Genomic DNA, 22,499 nt, shown 5'->3' on the forward strand with positions numbered 1-22,499 from the left:
TGGATCCGGCGAGGATCCTGGTTCTCATAAAGCCCAAGTTGCTATGTCGCCGTTCAACACTGGAGAGTGTACGCAACTCCCTGCCAGAAAGTTAAAAAGTCATTCTTTAATGGCTGCTATGACTGCTGGACCTCAATCGCGTGACTTAAGTCCACCCCAAAAGATAAGAAAATCTTGAAACTTTATCTTTCACTGATTTCACTTCATTACTATAGGTTCACAGAGTCAATTGAATGTCTATCTTTAATGCATGAATTGCTCGATATACATGCAAAGCATGCTTATGATACAAATTGCGATAATGTTTGTAATTATATATGTCATGCCATTCATATGAGTTTTGATTTGGAGTGTATTAATTTCTTTTGTCAAGGAAGTGCTTAAGCCTGCATTAATTAGTTCTAGACACTTAGTTATCATGCCTAAATATCATTGAATAGTTAAGTACGAGACTTTCATTAGTAAAAAAAACTCTTGCGCGACGAAACACACATCGTCCCCCAAAGTTACTTTGTGCGACGAAATTTTGCATGACGAAAAACACATCGTCGTGCAAAGTCACTTTGCGCGACGAAACAACATTGTTGCACAAAGTCTTGCGAAACGAAAAACACATCGTCGCGCAAAGTCTTTACAAAAATAAATAATAAAAAAAAAATTTAATCTTTGTGCAACGTAATTCAAATATTTCGTCGCCTAAACCAATTTATTTTTGTTTTTTATTTTGTACGTATAACACTTAAGAAATTGAACGGTATATATATTTATTAAGTAGCTTTAAATTTATTATTGTAGTTCGGATCGGGTTTTTTGTTAGAAAAATATATTATTGTAGTTCGGATCGGATTTTTGTTGTAAAAATATATTTTAAATTGACGATCGAATTATTTCATTATATTCATATAGGGTCAAGGAGTGTAGCTGTAAAAAATCATCAAATCGGAGTTGAAATAACCGTTAAATCGTGATTTTTCGTTTATTTATACTTACACTTACACTTAAGAGTTTATTTATACTTTCATCAGTATAACATAAGATTTGTGGTATTCACTAGTGTAAATATTTTAAATTGAAGATCGAATTTAGTCATTGTATTCAAATAGCGTCAAGGAGTGTAGCTGTAAAAAATCATCAAAATTGGAGTTAAAATAACCATTAAATCATGATTTTTTGTTCATAACCGTCGAAAAATTTTATCTCGTTACTTGATATCTGAATGTTTATTTTTTGTGATTTTTGGCGTATACGATCTCGAAGCATATACAAACAAGTTTGACAGTTGGATCGTTGAAACTAGTTTCGTAGAATATGTATCCCATCAAAACAATAGATTCACTAACACTTAGAGTTTATTTATACTTTCATTAAGTATAACATAAGATTTTTTTGGTATCCACTAGTGTAAATATTTTAAATTAAAGATCAAATTCATTCATTGTATTCATACAGGGTCAAGGAGTGTAGCATCAAAATCGGAGTTTAAATAACCGTTAAATCGTGATTTTTCGTTTATAATCGTCGAAAACTTTTGTCCCATTACTTGATCTCTGAATGTTTATTTTTTGCAATTTTTGGCGTATGCGATCTCGAAGTATATTCAAACAAGTTTGACGATTTGATCGTTGAAACTAGTTTCATAGAATGCATATCCCATCAAAACAATAGATTCACTAATACTTAGAGTTTATTTATACTTTCATTAAGTCTAACATAAGATTTTGTGGTATCCATTAGTGTAAATATTTTAAATTGAAGATCAAATTCATTCATTGTATTCATATAGGGTCAAAGAGTGTAGCTGTAAAAAATCATCAAAATTAGAGTTAAAATAACCGTTAAATTGTGATTTTTCGTTTATTCATATCAGTGTAGCTGTATACATGCGTGTCGCAAACCAATTTATTTTTGTTTTATATTTTATTTTATATTATAAATTTTAAAATATAGTTGTTTTCGTAAGTTATTATTATTTTTTTTTAAATTTGCACGACGAATATCAATATTTCATCGCCTAATTGTTATTTACTTATTTTTTATTTATTTTTATATTTTATATTGTTAAACTAAATCTTTTTTTTTTTCTTTGCGCGACGAATGCACATTTTGTCACATCCTGACCCGGGCTCGACTCCACCATAGCACGATATTGTCTGCTTTGGGCCTCAACCACACCCTCACAGTTTTGTTTTTGGGAACTCACACAAGAACTTCCCAGTGGGTCACCCATCATGGGATTGCTCTCGCTTAAACTCGCTTAACTTCAGAGTTCCTATAGAACCCGAAGTCAATGAGCTCCCAAAAGGTCTCGTGCTAGGTAGAGATGGGAATATGCACATAAGGCTTACAGGATCCACTCCTTTAGGCGATGTGGGATGTACCACATTTGGTCGCCTAAACCTTATTTATTTTAATTTATTTATATTTTAAATCGTAAAATAAAATAAAAAATTATTATTATTTATAAAAATTATTTTTATAAATTTTGCACGGCGAACCAATATTTCGTCGCGCATAATCCTTAAATTTGGATGGGAGCCAAAAATGGGATGTGGGAATTTAAAAAAAAATATATATTTTGAAGACTTTGTGCGACCAACATTTCGTCACGCAAAACTTTGCGCAACCAACACTTCGTCACGCAAAGCTCTAAAAATTTGGGTGGGCACCAAAAATGGGACGCGGGAAATTTTTTTAAGACTTTGTGCGACCAATATTTCGTCGCGCAAAGTGATATGGCTTTTAAAACCAAAATAACTCCTCCACCATTTTCTCAATGTCTTTCTCTACTCTTACCGCTCCTTTCTCTTTCCCTCTCCCCAAATCCGATCCTCTCTCTTACACTCACTCCTCTCACTTAATCTCTCTTCACTATCTCTCACTCTCACTCACTCTCTCATCTCTCTCACTATCTCCTCTAATTCTCTCACACTCACTCCTCCCTCTCATTCTCACTCACTCTCAATCTTGCCAAAAGGTATATTCTCCCCAAATTTTAATTTTTTTTTTCATTAATATGTGTATTTGGAGTTAGTTTTGAGTTTGGTGTAGGGTTTGGGGTCGAGTATAAGATGAGGAGTGGAGTTTGGGGTCGGATTTGGGGTATACCAATTTTAGGGGAGATTATGCCAAATTTTTGTTATTATTTTTCTATTATTTGACCATATTTTTTTATTTTTTATTTTTGTAGGGAATCGTCGAGACTTTGATGGCTAAAGTTGAGGATTAAGAAGCTATCGAAACATATCCCCCACCACTACCACCACAATAGACTTGTATTAGGATTTTATTATTGTACTTTGTTAATTTATGTGTACATTTTGAATATATTATATATATTGGAAAATTTGATCACTATTTTTCATATGTAAGTTTATTTGGAATATGTCAATTTAAATTAAAGTAATTAAAAAAAATAAAATCATACAATTAAATTAAATTAAAAAGGTAAAAATTCGAAAAATCTTGCAATACCAAATATTTTGTTGTGTAAAAATTAATATAAGAGAAATAATAAAACAAAAAGTCAAAAACCTTGCGCGACAAAATATTTCTTTGGGCAAAATATTAAATTAATTTATTTTAATTAAAAAAATTTAAAAACAAAAATTTTAAATTAAAAATATTTTGTCGCACAAAGTAGCTTTGCATGACGAAGATTAATTTTTATCGCACAAACCCTATCATCACGAGCTTTGCGAGACGAACCATGTGCGATCAAACTTTCGTCGCGCAAGGTTTTGCAAGACGAAATTGTACTTTGCGCAACAAACTTATTTCATCGCGCAAATTACATTTTGTAGTAGTGATTGCTCGTTCTATAGATGACTCCAACATAAATGTGACTTCACTAGGGACTAGCCCATTACTCTTACAATGGCTCTCTGCCTTCAAGCTTCTGGAGCACATGCTGCCAATAAAATTAAACAAGAGAAGTTTCTCTCAAATTTTATTTTAGTTATAGACTATAGTTTCTTTCAAATAACTATGCATAAAGATTACTTACCCTTTATATAGGTTTATGCTTTAGATGTCTACCATCAAGAAAAACGAATTTCTTGACAAGTCCTTTTTAGTGGTTTCAGAACTCATGGCACTTAGGTGCCGAAAAACTCTTAAGCAATATCCTCCTTGAGTCACAAAGTGGAGTAACGTTCGAGCAATTCGTCGCATTTTCTACCATGTCACCTCACCAACAATTTCCGAACTCAATCTTCAAAGCACCAGACCAATGAAAATTACAGACCCAACAACTTGGGGGCTCCGTGCCTGTACAAAAAATTCCAGCATGCTCATCTCACTCTTCTATAACAAGATCCAAGGACACCACCATTCTCGTCTCCTCTATCATTGTTGTTCACATGCTTCAGGTCCTTTTGGGACATTGACACCACGATGTCGTTGCCGCACTTGGCGTTTCCTGCAATATCGTTGGACTCCGTTGAACTATTGAGACTGACTAATTGCCTTGCCATGCTATTTTAAACTGTTATATTTATGTTTTCTTATATTTTGTTAGCTTGTTAGAGCAATTCCACCCCTAAGGACTTTGCGCCAGCAGCCAGCACATTTATCAACTCAAGTGAACAGTAATATACCACAGTGAACAGTAATAGGCCAAAACATCTCCATCCCTAAAAAAAATAACCTAGTCCATTTTATTAAAATATTATTATTTTTTATTATAAAATAATAATTTAATTTTAAATTTTTGACTTCTTCTTCTTTTCTTCTTCTTCTTCTTCTTCCCACTTTTCCCACTTTCTTCCCTGATTTTCCAACTGTGCGGTCAAGCACAGTTTTTCGCCCTTCCCATTTTTCCCACTTTCTTCCCTGATTTTCCAACTGTGCGGTCAAGCACAGTTTTTCGACGGATGAGGGCTTAAAGTTGGTGACGGCGTCGCAGCCACGGAAGCACTGTGCAGCAATGTCGTAGGCCCTGGCGGCCTCGTCCTCTTCGTTGAAGGTACCCAGCCAGACGCTTTGGTGCTTCTCGTAAATCTGGGCACCCCAGCGTCCGTTGGCCTGCGGGACCACGCCTTTGTACTTGGAGGAATGGAGCTTCTAGGACTCAGCCTCGACGCCGCCAGTGCCGCCGCTGCTGCTGAGCTCGGGGTCGAGAATCACGCTACTGGCGCCGCTGCCCTTCTTCTTCTTCTCTCTGGACTCCCTGCTTCTTCGTCGTCTCCTCGCCGGAGCTCACCAAGGAGGTGCTCCACACCCAGGGAATCGAATTCGGGTCGAGGGAGGCGTGACGGTATCGCCTGGCGTCATGTAGGCCGGGCAAGAGCTCAACACATTCTGAGCCTGCCTAGAGACCAGCTTGGGCTGGGTGCCAGCCTATCTGCTCGGCTGGAGTGGATTGGCTGGGTGCCTGGCCAATAATTTCGCTGGGTGCCGGCCTAAAGGTTCCCCGGTGGAACTGCTCTTATGGAAGACTGCACAAGCATATTGGTTATAATTTCTTGACGAGTAATAGTTTTTATCTCATATAGACTTGAAATAACACAACAATGTGATTGTAAGATTTTGCTAAAGACAAATGCTTATGAACAATTTAGCATATGTTTGTTGTGCATGCGCATGCATTAAAAGTTACCGACACAAACTATCTAAATGTAAATTTTTATTACTGGGGACCAATTTCATTAAAGGCCGGTAAATGAAGTTGGTCCAAAGAGCCATAGGAAGCTTGTACGAGATTCTTCACACTTTGCAATTACAAAAGCTGACCCACTCTTATCCTTTCTTTGGGGCACTCTATCATGAAAACCATACTAAGTACATCTAGTATGACATTTGGAACGAAAATGATAAACACATATTATTTTTAGCTCTTTATATAATTTTGTGTGATGTTATTTGTCGTTTTTATTTGCAATCCAATAACGGTAAATAAAGAAAAGTTACCCAAGCATTGTTGATTATGCTTTTCCCAGTCCAAATTCCTAAACATAATATCCAAAGTGTAATTATCAGCAATTAGCATGGCTTTGACTTATGCGCCGGTAGAAGAAGAACAATCGGAAGTGAAACTGCATTTGGTCAACCGTCACATCACGGACACGCCAGCCTGAAGGACATGATCAGCTCCGTGGGAATCTAATCGGAACATAAGTTAATCAATACGTTACGTCCTGTCAACAGATAATCATCCAAATCACGCTCTGCGCTGTGGAAAGAAATCTTCTACGGATCTCTCTTTTAAAAACCCAAGAATCAAATGATTCGGGTTTTTGAAATTTGATCTAACAGTTAAAAACAGAGAAATTAGTAAAAACTTTTAAAAACTATAATAATTTTTAACCGTTTGATCAAATTTCAAAAACCCATATCATTTGATCCTTGAGCTTTAGAGGAAGAGATCCGGAGATGATCTCTTTCCCTACACCATTTTGGACCGTTGCTCACGTGGAGCTTTGTTAGGACCCCACAATCATGCGGGAGAGGAACTCCTACTTGGGTCTTTGACTCTCTGCCATCTCATTAACTATAGTTTTACCACAAACATTTGATGTTGAAGCATTGTTTACTTAATGTGAAAAGAGAACTATATAATATCAATAATCATCACATGCGTGCAGTGGCAAAGCCAAGAATTCTTGTGAAGAGAAGCCTATCACAATGTAGAAGGAAAAAGGGTAGTGTCTATAAAATCACTAACCAAAATACCATATAATATGTATCCAACGTAATCGTATTCATCTTCGAGGAGTTTTCACATTTTGAAACAATAACATGAAAACCTCGTCATTTATACTATTGAAAGAATTATTAAACTCAATAGGGAGAATCAAGAAAATGTTTAGAAATCCTAACACTAAAGTAAGAGATCAAATAGAGTAGAAACGAATAAAAATTATAGACAATAATAGCGATTTACAAATCTTATTGTTACTTATTGAATAAATTTGTAATTTTTTTTATTAGTTGAATGAATTTGGAATTTGGGATGAGAAAAAATATGAAATCTGAAATTTCGAGAATGAGATAGGAAATAGCTCTCGAATCTCTGCATTGTAACGTGATACAAATCAGATTAGAGTGTGAGGGAAAGATTTTTTTTTATTTTTATAAGTAAAAGTAAATGATGGGTTTGATTTTAAAGGTTTGATTTGTGATAAAGGACCATAACAAGAGATAATGATTGAATTTATCTGAAGTGTTGAACAATAGGAGGGTTTTACAGCAACAGAAATGGGTAGACAAACACACATATATATGTTTTTTTCAAGATCACGATAGGCCAAAGACCACCATGGTCCCTTGATGCCTCCGCCAGTGGTTATAAGCGGTTCATGCATTGTACAATTTACTTGGTTCGGATGCACAAAATTGATTAGTAACATTAGGCAAAATGTGATGAATGATAAAGTATAGATGGTTGTAAGATTTTGCCACGGACAATTGCTTATAATGCACAACTTAGCGAACGTTTGTCGTGCATGCAAAGAGGCATATCCAGTGCCCTGGGGGCACTGATCAAGATTTTTCCATGCCTTATGGGTCCATCATAAAAACTTTCATAAGTACTTCTGCTAGTATAACACTTAAGCGAAAACAACATCGAACGACAAAATGAGAAAAATACATGTTTTTAGCTTCGCATACAATTTTGTTCTAGGTTTATAGTGTGTTAGTTTCAAACTTCGAGATCTTTAACAACTAACATCCTCCCACTAACGCAGAAAAAGACTTCGCATTTTGACTCTTGTTGTTGTTTAATTTATCTAATTTGCCGATTAAAAATAAAAAAATAAAAACTGTGCGTCAAAACCGCTTTCCTGTCTAATACTATTTTCTACTTTTGTTTATACATTATGCAACCATATTAGTCACTTTTGTCATTTAAAAAACAAAAAAAACATGCGTTACATTATTTATGATTTTTATTGAGATTACCCAACCATTGTTCATTATCCTTTCCCAATCTAAATTCCTAAACACTAACCTTCATGCACGCGTGCAAAAGACATTTTTTGAATTACGACAATAGCACTCAAATTGAGTTCCTTTGTTTCCCAACATTTTCTCAGCAACCAAGCAAAGGAAAATTGTGTTAAACTAAATAGGTAGCAGTTATGAGTTGGGTTTCACCTCTTTAAATTCGTAATATTTTTAACATGCATGTCCATCATTATTTCTTTAATTTGTTTTCGAAATGGGGTAAGATCATGTTGGTTTAAAACTATTGTTAACATGTTATCTTTCAACATACTATACCATGGATCAAACAATTAACGTTCGTAAACCAAAAAAAAAAAAAAAAAAAAGATGAGAAATTGATGGAAAAATTATTAGTCTAACATGATAAGTTGCAAAATCTATATCACCAAATCGTTTTGGCTCAATGATAAGAAAAGCCTAACATGACCAAGTTGTAGTGCAAAGAACCATCAGTCTGACTCCCTTGAATGATGAAAATGTTTATAATCACAAAATTCTCTGAATTTGGAGAAGATGTATACCACAGAATTAGAATTTAAAAAAAAAAAAAATAATAATAATAAACTAATTTTCAAATACATACCAAAGTTGAACTCTTTCTCAAACTTCGGTATAAAGAGAAAACACCCCATGCAACCAATTGCAAATGACACCAACTTCCTTGCATCCAAAGCCCCCATCTTCTACAACCTAAACCAACCAAAATCCAACACAACACCATGTTATACTTGCAATCTCTATCAATTAACAAACTTTTGAGCAAAAATAGTCTTCTCCAATTGGGATTACAAACATCCACCAATTTGATTTCAGATCAGTCCCCAAATTTGTAAAACATGTTTTTATGCAAACAAAACAACGAAAAGTACGAAAAACTTAAACCCAACCAATTGGTTTTCTTAGAGCAAGAAATTGGAGCTAACACAAACAAAATCTATCAAATTACCAATATGCAATCAGTGAACAATTTCATAACAAAAACAGCTAAATAGCCCAAATGAGATTAAAAGTTAAGAATTCACCAAACCAATTGAAAATCTAATTCTAAAATTCCAAACACCCACCAAATGATTTCGAATAAAGTTCTAAAGTCGAATACATGTTACTGATACATAAGGGTATATAAGAATGAGAAGTAAAGTACGAAAATTTTAAAACGAAGGGCCAATCCTACTCTTTGGGAATTCACATTCTCTACCCTTATATTTGTTCTTCTTTATGGGTAGACTTTCCAACCAAACATCTGTTCACAGATATAATTGTCCTTGAGTACACCAACACATTCCAAAATCATATATATTCTCTAATGTAAACTAATTCTTACCTAATTAACATGTTCAAATCCTTATTTTCTCATATGATTATGTACCAATAGGATTAGGCAAATCTTCACCTTTACCAAACTGATGTCTGGATGCACGTCGTCCAGAATTTGATGACATTATACCCGAATCAGAAACATTTGGAGCCTCTGAGAGAGGTCGAAAAATCTGTGGAAGCAAATGGAAGGGCCCTGCTTTTCCATCTTTCTTCCGTTCCAGGATGAGCAACACACGTATAGCAGGAAGAAAATCCAACAAAAAGGCACACGGATGAGGACGCTTGGGCAGCGCTGTGCACAGTGAAACAAAAAGCAGAGAAACAAAAGGAATAAGGCGGAGCAATGAGGGACGCGTGGGTAAATTTACAAAATTACCATTGTATTATCTTATGCATTCATTTTTGCTGTTTTGATTTTTTTTTTTTTGGCCCAGGGGCATTTTTGTTATATTCATTTTGTCAAAGCCGTGACACCAAAATTAACCTCCAACTTTATATATAAAAGATATTTATCAAAGAGAATTGTTATTAGTATTTCAAAAATCTCATTTGGCATTTCAAACTTTCTTTAATTAGAAAAAAATACACTTATAAAAAATGTAGAATGAAAATTTTAAAATGCTAATAAGAGTCACTTCGTCAAAATGTAATTATCAGCGATGGGTCTGATTTATATGATGGTAGAAGTAGAACACTCCGGCTTTATATATAAATATCTTTTATGTAAATATCTTTTACGTTTACTGTGCTGATAAGTAGCTTGGTCAACGGTCACATCACGGTCACGCCACCCTGAAGGACATGATAGGCTCCCTGGAATCTAATCGGAACATAAGTTAATCAATACGTGGCGCCCTGCAGATAATCATCCAAATCAAGCTCTGCGCCATTTTGGACCGTTGCTCACGTGGAGCTTCGTCTAGGACCCCACGATCACGCGGGAGCATAACTCCTACGTGGGTCTCTCCCGTTGCATGCTTCGTGCACAGGGATGGACCAAGAATTTTAAACGCCGGTGGACTCAACTTGGAAGACAAGAGGTGGAGGGAGTGAAAGGAGAAAAAGCCCGATGTGGTGGGGTCTAATTCGGAAATTGGAGGAGTAATTTGTTTTATCTCTGCTCATGCAATATCCAAATCATCAATGTGAAATGAAAAGGGCTGGTTGTTCTTGTTTGTAACAGAACAGGAAAAAGAAAAGGACCGGTTTTGGGGCTAGAGAAAAGAGAAACGGCAGCTTTTAATTTTCAACATGAATCCAACTACCATTAGGACTTTTTTGGGTAGAAAAGGGATATCTTCGGATCTCTTCCTCCTAATTTACTAAATTCGGAAATCGGGATCGTTGAAATTTGATCCAACGGCTAAAGTTATTATAACTTTTAAAGTGGGCCCTGTTTGTAGCTGTTGGATCAAATTTCAACGGTCTAAATCTCCGGTTTTGGTGGATTAGGAGGATTTGGTAGGCATGATGTGATGAGTTTTGTCCAATTAAATTGGACTTGTAATCAAACTGATGTTTGTCGTTTTAATTGAACATAACCCAACCGACGTTTGTTGTGTAAGAACGTAACTTGGATATAATAGGACAAAAATAGGTTACGAATCTCAAATAGAGTGAGTTATCTAACCTATCTCATAATCTCCCACACTTCAACGTCGTCAAACAAATTCAAGCATGTTCTCTCAACTTCAGTGACAAATTCAGATCAAGTTTTTGCATGTGTGATTACTGATAATTAGATTATTAACTAAATATTAATTAACATGCTTATTTTTATTGATGATACATCATATAATTTATAATTTTGATCAAAAAAATTAATCTAATTGATCTCTCTAACATTAATCGTGGTACGGTAAAAACTTTGAGCGGTACCTTATGCTTCATCCACTTATACTTCTCCCATCATTTCAGCATCTGCTGAATCACACGCTAAACGTGCGCGTGGGAATTTCATTATCATGATCGAGTCATCGTTATATAAAGACGCCATCTTTCCGCGTCGAGTGCATCCTTCATCAGACGCCGATGGCCACCGAAGCTCCCGGCTATACCACCCGATTTATCGTCTCCCTTTCAACCCGACGACCCGATTGCCCCTCTCCGTTTCCGAAGCTCCTTTATCGCCTCGAAACGGGTCAGTCCAACTCCAACTCTCTCACCCTTACTCCCAAAATTACTGATTTTTGTATTTTTTTTAATTTTATTTTTTCTCACCTTGTTAATTTGAGATTGAAGTAATTGGTGGATTTTAGTTAAAACCCCTAATTTTATTAGTTTAGCTTCAATTACTTGTTAATTTCTGTTTAGAACAACAAAATTTAAAACTTTTGGGGGGTTTTTGTTTGTAATTGTATCAAAAACCCACTAGGGTTTTGAATTTTTTTTATTAATGTCTTGCAATTTATCATTAGTTAATGGAAATTCCTCTAGGGTTTTGAAATTTTTTATTAATGTCCTGCAATTTATCATTAGTTAATGGAAATTTTTTTTCCAAAGATACAACCTTTCTGGAGGTTTTTTTTTATGCTAAGTAATGATGTGGTGGATTTGCCTTTTTCATATCCATTTTATCATGTCATGGATTCATGTTTGTATGTCTATGACATGACCAGAACATTGAAGATTGCAACTGCTGCAGCCATGAGTGATGCAATTGATTTATCCGGGGATGGCGGTGTTCTCAAGAAAATTGTAAGGCGTGCAAAGCCAGATGCAATTGCTCCGACCCAAGACCTTCCGCTCGTTGATGGTAAGGGCTAGAGTGTTGTTGCTGATCATATTTATTTTTCGTTTGTGCAGTGGGAACATTTTGTGATTAGGTTGAGTGGAAATACCTAGCAAACTTATGTTCAATTTGTTAATAATCATAGACATTATGTTGGCAGTTCATTATGAAGGCATTCTTGAGGAAACCGGCGAAGTCTTTGACACGACGCACGAAGATAATACAATATTCTCATTTGAGATTGGGAAGGGCAGTGTGATCAAGGCTTGGGATATTGCAGTGAAAACCATGAAGGTTAAAATAAGCTTCTCTTTGAGGATTTTTTTGTGAATTTTTTAAGTCCCCTATTACATGTTTTCTCTTTTGATTGTTTCATCAGGTTGGGGAGATTGCTAAGATCACTTGCAAGCCAGAATACGCCTATGGAAGTGCTGGTTCTCCACCAGATATCCCACCCGGGTAATGCCTTTGTTCTATTCATTATTTTTCTGTCAAATTTTTTTTATTAAGGGACACTAGGAGTGCTAGTAGCTTTGTTAAGTTAAAAATATGTTTGCGCACCGAGATGCCAAAACAACACTGTCCAGACATAATTATCTCCCAAATGTGGATAGTATATGCTTATAGTAAACAATTGCATCTTAGTCTATGATTTAAGAGTTATTTGGTTGGTGATCTTCGATTCCCAACTATAAACCAAGATATTTGTTGAATAGATGTAAAATCTCCAGAAGCATGTTGAAAAGAAATGTACATAAATTCCAGGTGGTAAGACGAGGGAGGGCCTTCACGCTCGGTACTTGCCAATTTGTGCATTAAGCATTCTGGTGTATGACTGTATCCAAGTGTTCGTAAAAGTCTACATCAATTTTCTTGGTTAATCATGTTTTATTTCTTGTTACAAATGGTGTCGCTCTACAATGCCTTTGGAATTAATTCATCGTCCATTACAAATTACTCCTGCAGTGCAACCCTTGTATTTGAAGTGGAGTTGGTTGCTTGCAATCCACGGAAGGGATTAAGCTTGGGTAGTGCTTCAGAGGAAAGGGCTAGGCTAGAGTAAGTCCATTTATTTTCATCTTCTCCATAACTTACATTCCAGATATATAATGCAAGTCTTATTGTTACCGTTGAACTTTTTGTTGGTTCCATTGAGATCTACCAACTTTTTTGTAACCAGTATGATTGATTGAATTTTGTGTTGGTCCTCACAACAGAGAACTGAAGAAACAGAGGGAGTTAGTTGCTGCAAACAAAGAGGAAGAGAAGAAGAAGAGAGAAGAGGCCAAAGCTGCTGCCGCTGCTCGTATTCAAGCAAAGTTAGATGCCAAGAAGGGCGGAGGAAAGGGAAAAGGGAAAGCAAAATAGGCACTCGGTCGCAGACTCGCATGTTTGCATGAGCTTGATCCTTCGTATTTAAGTAGCTACAATAAATAAATTTAATTCGCAAGTTAGACCGAACTGTGTCCTCCATAAATAAGTTATTTTCGGACCAGAAAAGATGTTATTGATGTGTTATTGAAATATGAGGTGTTGAATTATTACATAATCCATGCTTTTATTTATTTATGCTGAATTATTGCATTTCTTTACTGTGCTGCCCGGAATTAATCGGCCCGATTGAAATTTCCTAGATCGGAAATTCCGATTCTAATAATTTCCGGCTGCTAAATTCTTGACAAAAGTTCCAAATTCGGGAACTTTATGAATCACAAGGCCTTAACAAGGAGATTTCAATCAGATACACAAAACTTGTATTGCAAGTATCAATTTCTTCACCATTGAATGGCAAGGTCTAGTAAATCTTTAGATTTTTAGCCTCGCCTCTCAAATCATGAGTAATTTAGGAGACGCTGTTGAAGATGTAACCCTTCTGCCTGACCCCCTTCTGTGACTTCATCAAGTCTTCCTCTATCTATGGCAGTATCGAGCTCTCGAAATCCAGGCCGTTCAAGTTTATCTGCCGAGACATCTCAGTTACAGCAGCTGGCAGCGGAGTAGCATCTTCAGTTACACTTGATGCATCTACTGCAGAGGATACACCGCAAGGAGGCAGAACATTGCGTACATTGCATCCTCCTCGATCTACTTATAACTTCAAGGATGACATGGAGGTGTTCTACCCTCTAGTGGATGTTCATCCAATCACACGTACACTTGACAAGCTGTGGGATGCTGACAGATCAAACAAGGATCATTTGTTTGCAGATAAGAAGCCACCTTCATCACTTTTGTTTCCTTGGCCCGGTAGGATCTTTAGTTTTCTTGGAGGAAATGAATGCTCAATGTCGAAGTTCTGAATGATAATTTGTGTTATTCCTTGGTGCAGGATGACATACAGTCATCGTTGTTTGCACTATCAGATTCAACTCCTGCTCCATCATCCAAGAGTGAAGACTCATCCGTCACCCTTCCAGAAGCTTGGGGTTGTGAGAGATTTTCTGTAAGTATAACCACCTGCGGCGTCCGCCATTCTCTTTTCCATCTCGCATTGGGAAGTGACCTCAGAAATCAGGTTCAATTTTATCTGTATTGCCAGAACGACAGGCTAAACCTTGATTCACCAACATCTTTGGCCTTTCCTCAAAGATTCTATCTAATTATGCTGAGAGAATTATCGCCACATCAAACTTCAACGACAGAACGTCCATGGCAGTGGGTTTGCCGGAAACAAATGAAGCAGCAGCTGAAGGCAGAGAAGAGGTGAACTGTCGAGTAGCTTGTTGTCCAAGTCAGACACATCAAACTGCCACAGAATCAGGTGCTCTTCCACGCAAGAAGAAACTTTTGATTCTGTTCGGAATTCCACAGAAGAAGATATTTAAATTTTAAGAAAAATTCATGCGCGAGAGATACGCATCTGTTATCTTCTTGTTCTTTTTTAAATTTTCTGGAAAACCAAAAGCTGAGCTGATGAAGGTTAAGCCTCTTCGGAAAGAATACCAGCAGCACCGGCAATTACTTTGAGCGCCCGTGAAGATTGTTACTCTTTTGATTTTTTTTTTTATGGATTTGGGATATGTATGTCGCTTCAAGCGTTATAATTTGCAATTTCCCCCAACAGAGTAGTACTAGAAAAGCCTTAGATTTATGAGTTTTTCAATTTTAATCCAATCACAACCGCTAAAAAGGCCATGTTCGTAAGGAACGGAGATGTTATCGCTCTCCAAAAATTCATCCTGCACTCCTTGGTGAAAAATTAATTCAACCACAACCGCCATATGAATTGGGATCCTCTCCGGATCTCTATGTCTAGAGCTTATGGACAAAGAGATCCGGACCGTTGAAGAGAGAAATTTTGACCCTTAATTTGTGTAAGGTGAACCAGTGAGATTGGCTAATAGGAGCCGCAAGATTAAAAATGAGTGGTTGGAATCTACTGATCCTTTAGCTCTGGACACAGAGATCCGAAGAGGATCTCGATTCCCGCCATGTCATGTGGTCTACAAAGACCATCTTTTTTATACGGATTTCAAAATACACAAAATTTGTTGTATTGAGGGCATAATATATTCAGCCATTTCAATGCCTAAATGTCAAGATAATTACAGCAATGCCAATGCTGGCCATAACCCTTGAATCTGATCCATCAGTGTGCCTAACTATGCAGGAAGGTACATCTACTAGTTACTCTGTTATAATTAAACCATGTAAGAAGCATCCGTTCCAGCTTCTCCATTTTCATGCCACCCTGATCCTGCTCGGAATTTACATACCGGACAGGTTCCCTGCTGCCTCAGCCATGGATCAATGCAACTAGCATGGAACTGCAGCAAAACAACAGAAAGAAACACAATAATAAAGCGAGATTTTAGAATACCGGAGCACCATTACATAAAAGTGTCTTCTATCACAACAATGCACCACACAAGGTTTGGAGTGCAAAATGAGACTCCTCTTGTCCAATTAGCTAGAGATGTGTTTTAGGTTCATAATTTGCTTGAGTGAGAGAGCGTGCGGTGTGGGGACGTGTGTGCACGTGTGTGTGTGTGTAGGGTCGAGCCTAGATGCATTTTGTAGTTGGGACCAACCACACATTACTCCGTATCAGAAGAATTTCTTAGCAAACATTTTTGTTCAGCAAGAAATCCTAAAACTTGCAACTGAAAAATACAGGAAAAAGAAGCCTAAGAATGTCAAACCACTGAAAAGAGAACCGAACCTGATGCAAGCATGGAAGGCTGCGGATTAGTTCTCCCACAGTAACTTGCTCCAGGCAAACACTACAAGTCAGTTCATCTTCCACTGCTTTTGTGCTCCCAACTGTGTCGACAGTTTCTTGCTTCTTCTGCAAAATAGAACAGAAAGATACAATGCCACAGAATAAATGCACTGCTATCATATCATACACAAAATTTCTTCTGGTTGTACTCATACAAAATGAAATGCAGGAATCTCTTTACTCTTATAGAGTGATAGAAGGGTGAAAAATACAAAAGGAAAGAGGGATAATATATAGCCACCTCAGCAGGTGCTGAAGATGAAGCTTGTTGCATTGATGAAGCACCACTGCATACAGAACAAAACCATGATAAAACAAATGTATTCAACATGCAAAGGCTAAACAACTATAATTCAATTCATTCTTCCATTTGTCTCAAAAATTGTTGGACTCTTTTTGTCTAAATCAATCACTCAAGGCAAAAAAAAACTAGAGAACTTACATTTGAGGACCTGGCACCTTGTATTTATGGACCGGAAGAGCATTTATCTCTTCCTCACTCATAGAAGAAGCTGCTGGAACATTATCAGAATCCAGAGCTCGCAAAGTTTCATAATCTGGTATTGAACAGTAGAGTAATTTGGCATAAAACTAAAGGCTATAAAAAATACTAAGAGACAAAGCTATGGTTTGGCTAGTAAAATTTTTATAACAGCCATGAATGGGGTTTCAAGATGTAAAAATCATTTTCAGACAGATTTAACCACTAACCTAGGTCATCAAATTCCCGGTCAAGAAGTGCAAGCTGAAGCCTGAGGCCTTGAAGGCGCCCTCTTGTTGCTAGGGCTATCGATGGTGGCATATGCAACCGCAATTCAGTATGGCCAAGAAGGCCACTGCCTGATGCTACATGAGCCTGTGCTTGAGCTTGAAGTTGTTGACATGTTGCATACATCCTTAATGTTGTAGCCATCAAAAAGACACCAAGAACTAGCCAGAGCTACATGCATAAGTTTAAAAGAACGATGTTTAAATTTCTCATAAAACAACCTAAACGAACAGCAACCTGGACCAGTAAATGTAGCAAACCAATTTAACAGACTCGGAGAAAGACAATACCAGAAAATTTGGTGACATCTGGTGTGAGTTCAGTATCATGAACAGCAAAAGAACTGACCATAAGACAACACATAAACAGATATCAGTACCAACCAACAAAATTACAAGACTATACAAAGGGTAATATTATAGGCACCTGTGACAAGAAAAGCAAGTGAGTTGGAATTGACAGAGCGTGGTGGATGAACGCGCTGAGATAAAACAACCAATATCAGTACAAATTAATGAATAATAATAACTTTGCCCCTGTTCCCTAGAAGGTGCAATTAGGCCCAAAGGGTATTGGCAAATGAGAAAAATAGAAAATTGCATACACACTGGCCATGGATTAAAACATGAAATTCAAACCTCCACCCTTGAAAAAGGTCGAATTAGGGCCAAATTCAATGGAAATATGTGAAATACAAGAAATGTACCACTGCACGCCGCTCTGTTATAAATTCCGGGAATCCACTTTCGATATCCGCCCTGGAACCCCGGAATACAAAACTCATGTCTGTAGAGTTCCAAAGCCCTCTCTGCTCAAACTATGAAGTCACTGACTTTCCAATTCACTGAACTGAAACACGCCAAGAAAACACATACAACCAGTAATCCTCATAATTCATACACAAACAGAAGCAAAATACTGGTAAAACGTAACTCCAGATTCCCAATTGACGTGCAGTAAGAAAATCACGAGTGAAAAAAATAAAAAAACCAAAACCCAATTAATTCCAAATTCCTGATACAAAATCACAAACCAATAAGAACCCTAATCCCCAAATCACGTTCCCTTAGCTATGCAATTAACCACAAAAAATTATTCTTTGAACTTTAGTGATTCAGGTCGCAATCGAATGCTGTGAGAGATTAAGAATTACAGAGGCATATTAGAAGAAGCTTTCGTAAGCTACGATCAAGAAAATCAAAGCAATCAGAAAATAAACAAGGGACTGAGAAACGCGAATAGACAAAGGACTCACAGAAAAGAAACGACTTCGGATGGCTCAGATCACAAGAAACGGCAGCGTTTTCACGAAAACGCCATGCAAGCGCTTCTTCGTTGGAAGAAAGGGAGCGAGTTGGAGCGTGCAGAAATCTGAGTCGACTCGGACGCGTTTTGCCGCTCCCGTCGGAACTGTTTGGTTTGTTTAACAACTCTACGAAGATTTTAGTTCAATTAGTGTTTCGCCACGACACCGTTTCCCTCCTGGTTAGTCTTTAACGGCTGCTTTGACTGCTAAATCTCGGAGACTCCTTTTCGGTTTCAACTTTCGGGCTTCCCCAATCAGCAACCAGTCCTAAACGCACCGTTCTGATCAACAAGAAACCAAACAACATAACCAACCAAGAAACCAAAATTAGGTTGTCTATCAAAAGTGGTGAATTGTCATGTTAGTTACAGTGCGTTTACAATCTATTATGTTCAATGTTCAAATCATTCATTCTCTCATTAATTTAAAATAATTGAATTTTATTGAGGGAGCAATTTCAATGTAACAGGTTGAAAGAAGAAAATGAATTAGGTTTTCTATTGGTGAATCTCTTTCGAGTAAGTCCCTCTAGTTTTAAGGGCCTCTTTGGATTGATTGTGGCCAATTAAAATGGACTTGAGTCCAGTCTCTTGTTTGTTGTGTTAAAATGTAGATAGGGAAGATTGGACATGATAGGTTATGAATCAAAATAGAATGAGTTATCTAACTTATCTTTATACATGAGTTACAAGTCATGTCTTACATGTCCGTGCCAATCCTATTATATCCTTAAGGCTCAATCTCATCTAACTCACCAAACAAACTCTAAGACTACGTCACCAATGTGACCACAACAACAAAACAAACAAACAACGTAACTCTAACTGGTTCTAAGATTACATCACACGTTTGACCATCATAATAAAGGCCGTCATAGATAAATAAAGGGAATTGTTATTGGTACTCCAAATTTCTCATTCTACACTCCAAACTTTCTATATTTAGAAAGAAAAATACACTTGTGAGGAGTGTAAAATGAGATTTTTGGAGTGCCAATAACACTTCTCTAAAGAAATTCGCTTTGACTTTTGTTGTGGTATAAATAGGCCACATTTTGTTTTATTTATGATCGCCAAGGGAATAGTTTATTTATTATAGAACTTAAAAAAAAAAATATATATATATATATATAGGGGAAGTGGGGAGGGTTTCAAACCCGAAACATACGGATAAAAACTCAACACCCTATCTAGTAGGATATTAGATCATCTACATTGATTTTCATGACTTGATCATTAAATTTTAAAAACATATTTTACGAACAAGGGATTTAGTACATTGTGTATCAATTTCAATGAAAATTTGAGACTATGGAAATTGCATATTATCTTTTATCACATATGTAGGGTAAATTGAGCAAAACATGGGGGAGGGAGACAATTCAAGTGCAAATTAATGTATGATTTTATAATATGTGCAACTCTTGATAGATTAGGCACCCTTCACCATCCTCTTCGGTCCCACAGAAAATCCAAACTCCGCCATTGGAGTTGGAATCTTGAAGAAATTTTTAGTTATAATGGGAACATGGATGATATATCATATGTTTTTATGTAAGTGATAAAAAGTTTTAATTTTTAAATTATTAACCTTTTAACACACATATCTCATTATTTATATAAAAACGTAATGTATTATCTTGTGTGAATATCATACTGAAAAATCTTTTGGAATCATGGGCAATCGAACCCTGCAACATTCTACCCCTCCTGCCCCACCTGCCGTCACTAAAATACATATTCATTGCCCAACACAAAAATACATATTCATTGCCCAACACAGAGTTACAGAATCTCACTGTTAAAAAATTAAAATAAACTACAAAATTACCAAAACAGAAAAGTTAAACTATTCAAAGTACCACCTAATTTTTGATATTTACGCAAATCCCCAGGACCACATAATATCTGAACAAAATGGGCCACCTATCTTAGTATCAACAACTTTGTTCGGCCCATCATGGTCCACACAATCACCTAATGAGACATGTCTTAGCCTTTGCCGCTCACGTCGTAGTACGTTATTGGTTTGAAATACCTTCATCTTATCGTATTGATTTGTAAGTCACCAAAACTTTGCCAGCTCAGACCTAGCCCGGGTCCCACTTAAGCACCTAGGCCAAGCTTTTGACCAGCAAGATCACACCTAACCTCAGCCACTCCCACCCTAGATTTCTCCAGATCAAATTCCATCCACAGGTTCTGCTGATGATAGTGACCAATCACAAACGCCTCTATGCCCAGCAAGTCAGAGTTCCCGTATGTGAAGCAATACACCTGATTCCCGCCCCTAACCATTCCCGCCACCCGATACAGCAGCCTCTCCCCCGACACGCTTATCTCGGCCCCCCGAAACATCAGCGTCACTGCCGGCAACTCGGGCAGGCTCGGCCGGTTCGTGGGGACTTGGAAACACAAATCCATCGCTCCTTGGAACACGAAATTCGGGTCGTCCAAAGTTTTCAGAACCGGTTTGGTCTGCTGAGCGAATTCGTTTTTCAGCGCGGTGTAAACCGGACCGAGTAGGAAAGTGAACTGGGTCCCCGAGTCGACCATTGTTTGACCCGCCCCGGTATGGTCCGGTACGAAAACCGATTTCGGGAGTGGTAACACCTTACCTCCAACCCGGATCCCCTCCAGCTGGACCGAGTACGCGACCCGGTCGAAGTACGGTAATGGTGTCGATATCTGAACCAGAGGGGTGTAATTTAACGGTTTGAGCCAACCAAATTTCGCTTCGCCGAAAAGCAAAATACCGGACGAGTCGCGATCCGATATGCAGTAGGAAAATTTCGGAAATCCCATCTGTGTTACGAAGGACAATGACCCGCGGTTCATGCCCATTAACCCGGTTGTCTTGGCGTCCTCATCGGCGTTCGAACTGGACCCGGAATCCATGCACCCGAATATCGTACCGGGTTGGGCTGACGACCCGAGATTGAAAGTTTCCAATGCGAGGTTGCCTTCGATGGAGGAACCGTCGGCGTAGGAGAGAATGGCGTGGCAGAGCTTTTTCGGGTCGCAGGAAACGGGATTGGGGAAGTCGCTGGTCCGGGTCCGGCAGACAGGAGAGGAGCAGGGGACTGGGGAGTAGGACTTGGATGCGAGTGGGTTAAAAACAAAGTTGAAGTTGGGAGCTTTTTTGCAGCGGAGCCAGGAGAGCTCGCTGCCGGTGTCAAGGACCATGGTGACTTGCTGCGGCGGCGAGCCGACCGAAAGGGAGATTGTGAGGGTGACGTTGTGGTGGAAGGAGAGCTTGTTGGTGGATTTTGGGAGGTACCCTTGAGGGAGGGTTTGTGTTTTGAGGGGTAGGATTAGAGTTTCTGGTTTTGGAGCAGAGAAACAGAGGGTGGTGAGGAGTTGAAGAAGAAGAACGAAGGGTAGGAGAATAAGCATGGTTTTTGGTGAAACTACGAATTGAGGAACTGAAATCGAATGGAATGTATGTTTTTTTTTGTTGGATTTGGGATTTGAATGCGTTGGTGTTGCAGGGGAGTTTGAGAGATTGGTGAGAGAGCGAGAGTTTGTGGCGGGGTCTCTGTATTTGTTGCAGGTGTGCGTGAGTGGTGAAGGGTACGATTTTTGGTTTCTTATATACTACATAATCTCTCTCTCTCTCTCTCTTTCTCCCAAAATTTGGTTTAAGAAAATTTATACATGCAAATCACATGATTATGTATTTGTACCTATAAAGAGATGTTATGTAATCAAAGTTCTGATTTTTTTGCAAGGGGTTTGTAATTAATCAAGGTCTTAAGAACGTTTACTTCCGTAATATTAAACGGTTAAAAGCATTAACTTTTTTAACCCGTATCCATTATATATATGATAAGGAAACTAAAAAACAACTGCTGATTTAAGGAAAGGAATGGGAAATTTAGGAACGAGTAAGAACTTTAAATACTTAGGGATACAGAAAATAAGGAATAAGTCTCATTCATAATTTTTAGGATATTGTATTACTAATTTTCTTAGGAAGAGACGATATTTTTCTTCTCATACTCATTACTGATAAGTAAACATGTCATAATGTATTTTTTACCATAAATTTGTAATAATATTAAAGTGCGCTTAAAAGCAGTTATATTGTAATTTGTATCCGAGAACTTACGTTTCATTCCCTTCTCTCGTTTTCATTGTCTTTAACGTAATATTTTTTTTATTTTTTGTCAATCTTTAACGTAATTCTTTCTCATACGTGCTTTTTG

At 37.5% G+C, this 22,499-nt stretch overlaps 3 protein-coding genes and 1 long non-coding RNA gene across 4 annotated transcripts; 1 reads left to right on the forward strand and 3 right to left on the reverse strand.

Moving 5' to 3' along the window:
* Positions 1–8,375: 8,375 nt before the first annotated feature.
* Positions 8,376–9,635, reverse strand: LOC148695942 (uncharacterized). Its single transcript, XR_015964089.1, has 2 exons — positions 9,338–9,635; positions 8,376–8,634 (listed from the first exon to the last, which is right to left on the reverse strand). It is a non-coding gene; the product is annotated as an uncharacterized LOC148695942 (long non-coding RNA).
* A 1,556-nt stretch (positions 9,636–11,191) lies between these two features.
* Positions 11,192–13,544, forward strand: LOC137733957 (FKBP-like peptidyl-prolyl cis-trans isomerase family protein). Its single transcript, XM_068473178.2, has 6 exons — positions 11,192–11,404; positions 11,883–12,019; positions 12,156–12,289; positions 12,375–12,454; positions 12,962–13,054; positions 13,213–13,544. The coding sequence occupies exons 1-6, from the start codon at positions 11,229–11,231 to the stop codon at positions 13,361–13,363; spliced, it is 771 nt and encodes a 256-aa protein (XP_068329279.1). The 5' UTR covers positions 11,192–11,228; the 3' UTR covers positions 13,364–13,544.
* Positions 13,545–15,473: 1,929 nt separating this feature from the next.
* Positions 15,474–18,797, reverse strand: LOC137734775 (E3 ubiquitin-protein ligase SDIR1). Its single transcript, XM_068474061.2, has 9 exons — positions 18,242–18,797; positions 17,693–17,835; positions 17,413–17,467; positions 17,277–17,329; positions 16,929–17,157; positions 16,660–16,774; positions 16,459–16,504; positions 16,158–16,283; positions 15,474–15,762 (listed from the first exon to the last, which is right to left on the reverse strand). Exons 2-9 carry the CDS (start codon positions 17,768–17,770, stop codon positions 15,637–15,639), a joined length of 828 nt encoding a protein of 275 aa, XP_068330162.1. The 5' UTR covers positions 17,771–17,835; positions 18,242–18,797; the 3' UTR covers positions 15,474–15,636.
* Positions 18,798–20,016: 1,219 nt separating this feature from the next.
* LOC137734715 (aspartic proteinase PCS1) lies at positions 20,017–21,976 on the reverse strand. Its single transcript, XM_068473982.2, has one exon. It carries the CDS (start codon positions 21,685–21,687, stop codon positions 20,398–20,400), a length of 1,290 nt encoding a protein of 429 aa, XP_068330083.1. The 5' UTR covers positions 21,688–21,976; the 3' UTR covers positions 20,017–20,397.
* Positions 21,977–22,499: the final 523 nt, after the last annotated feature.

Source organism: Pyrus communis, chromosome 7 (genome assembly GCF_041283825.1).
Source record: "Pyrus communis isolate YQ-2024b chromosome 7, ASM4128382v1, whole genome shotgun sequence".
Lineage (NCBI taxonomy): Eukaryota > Viridiplantae > Streptophyta > Magnoliopsida > Rosales > Rosaceae > Pyrus > Pyrus communis.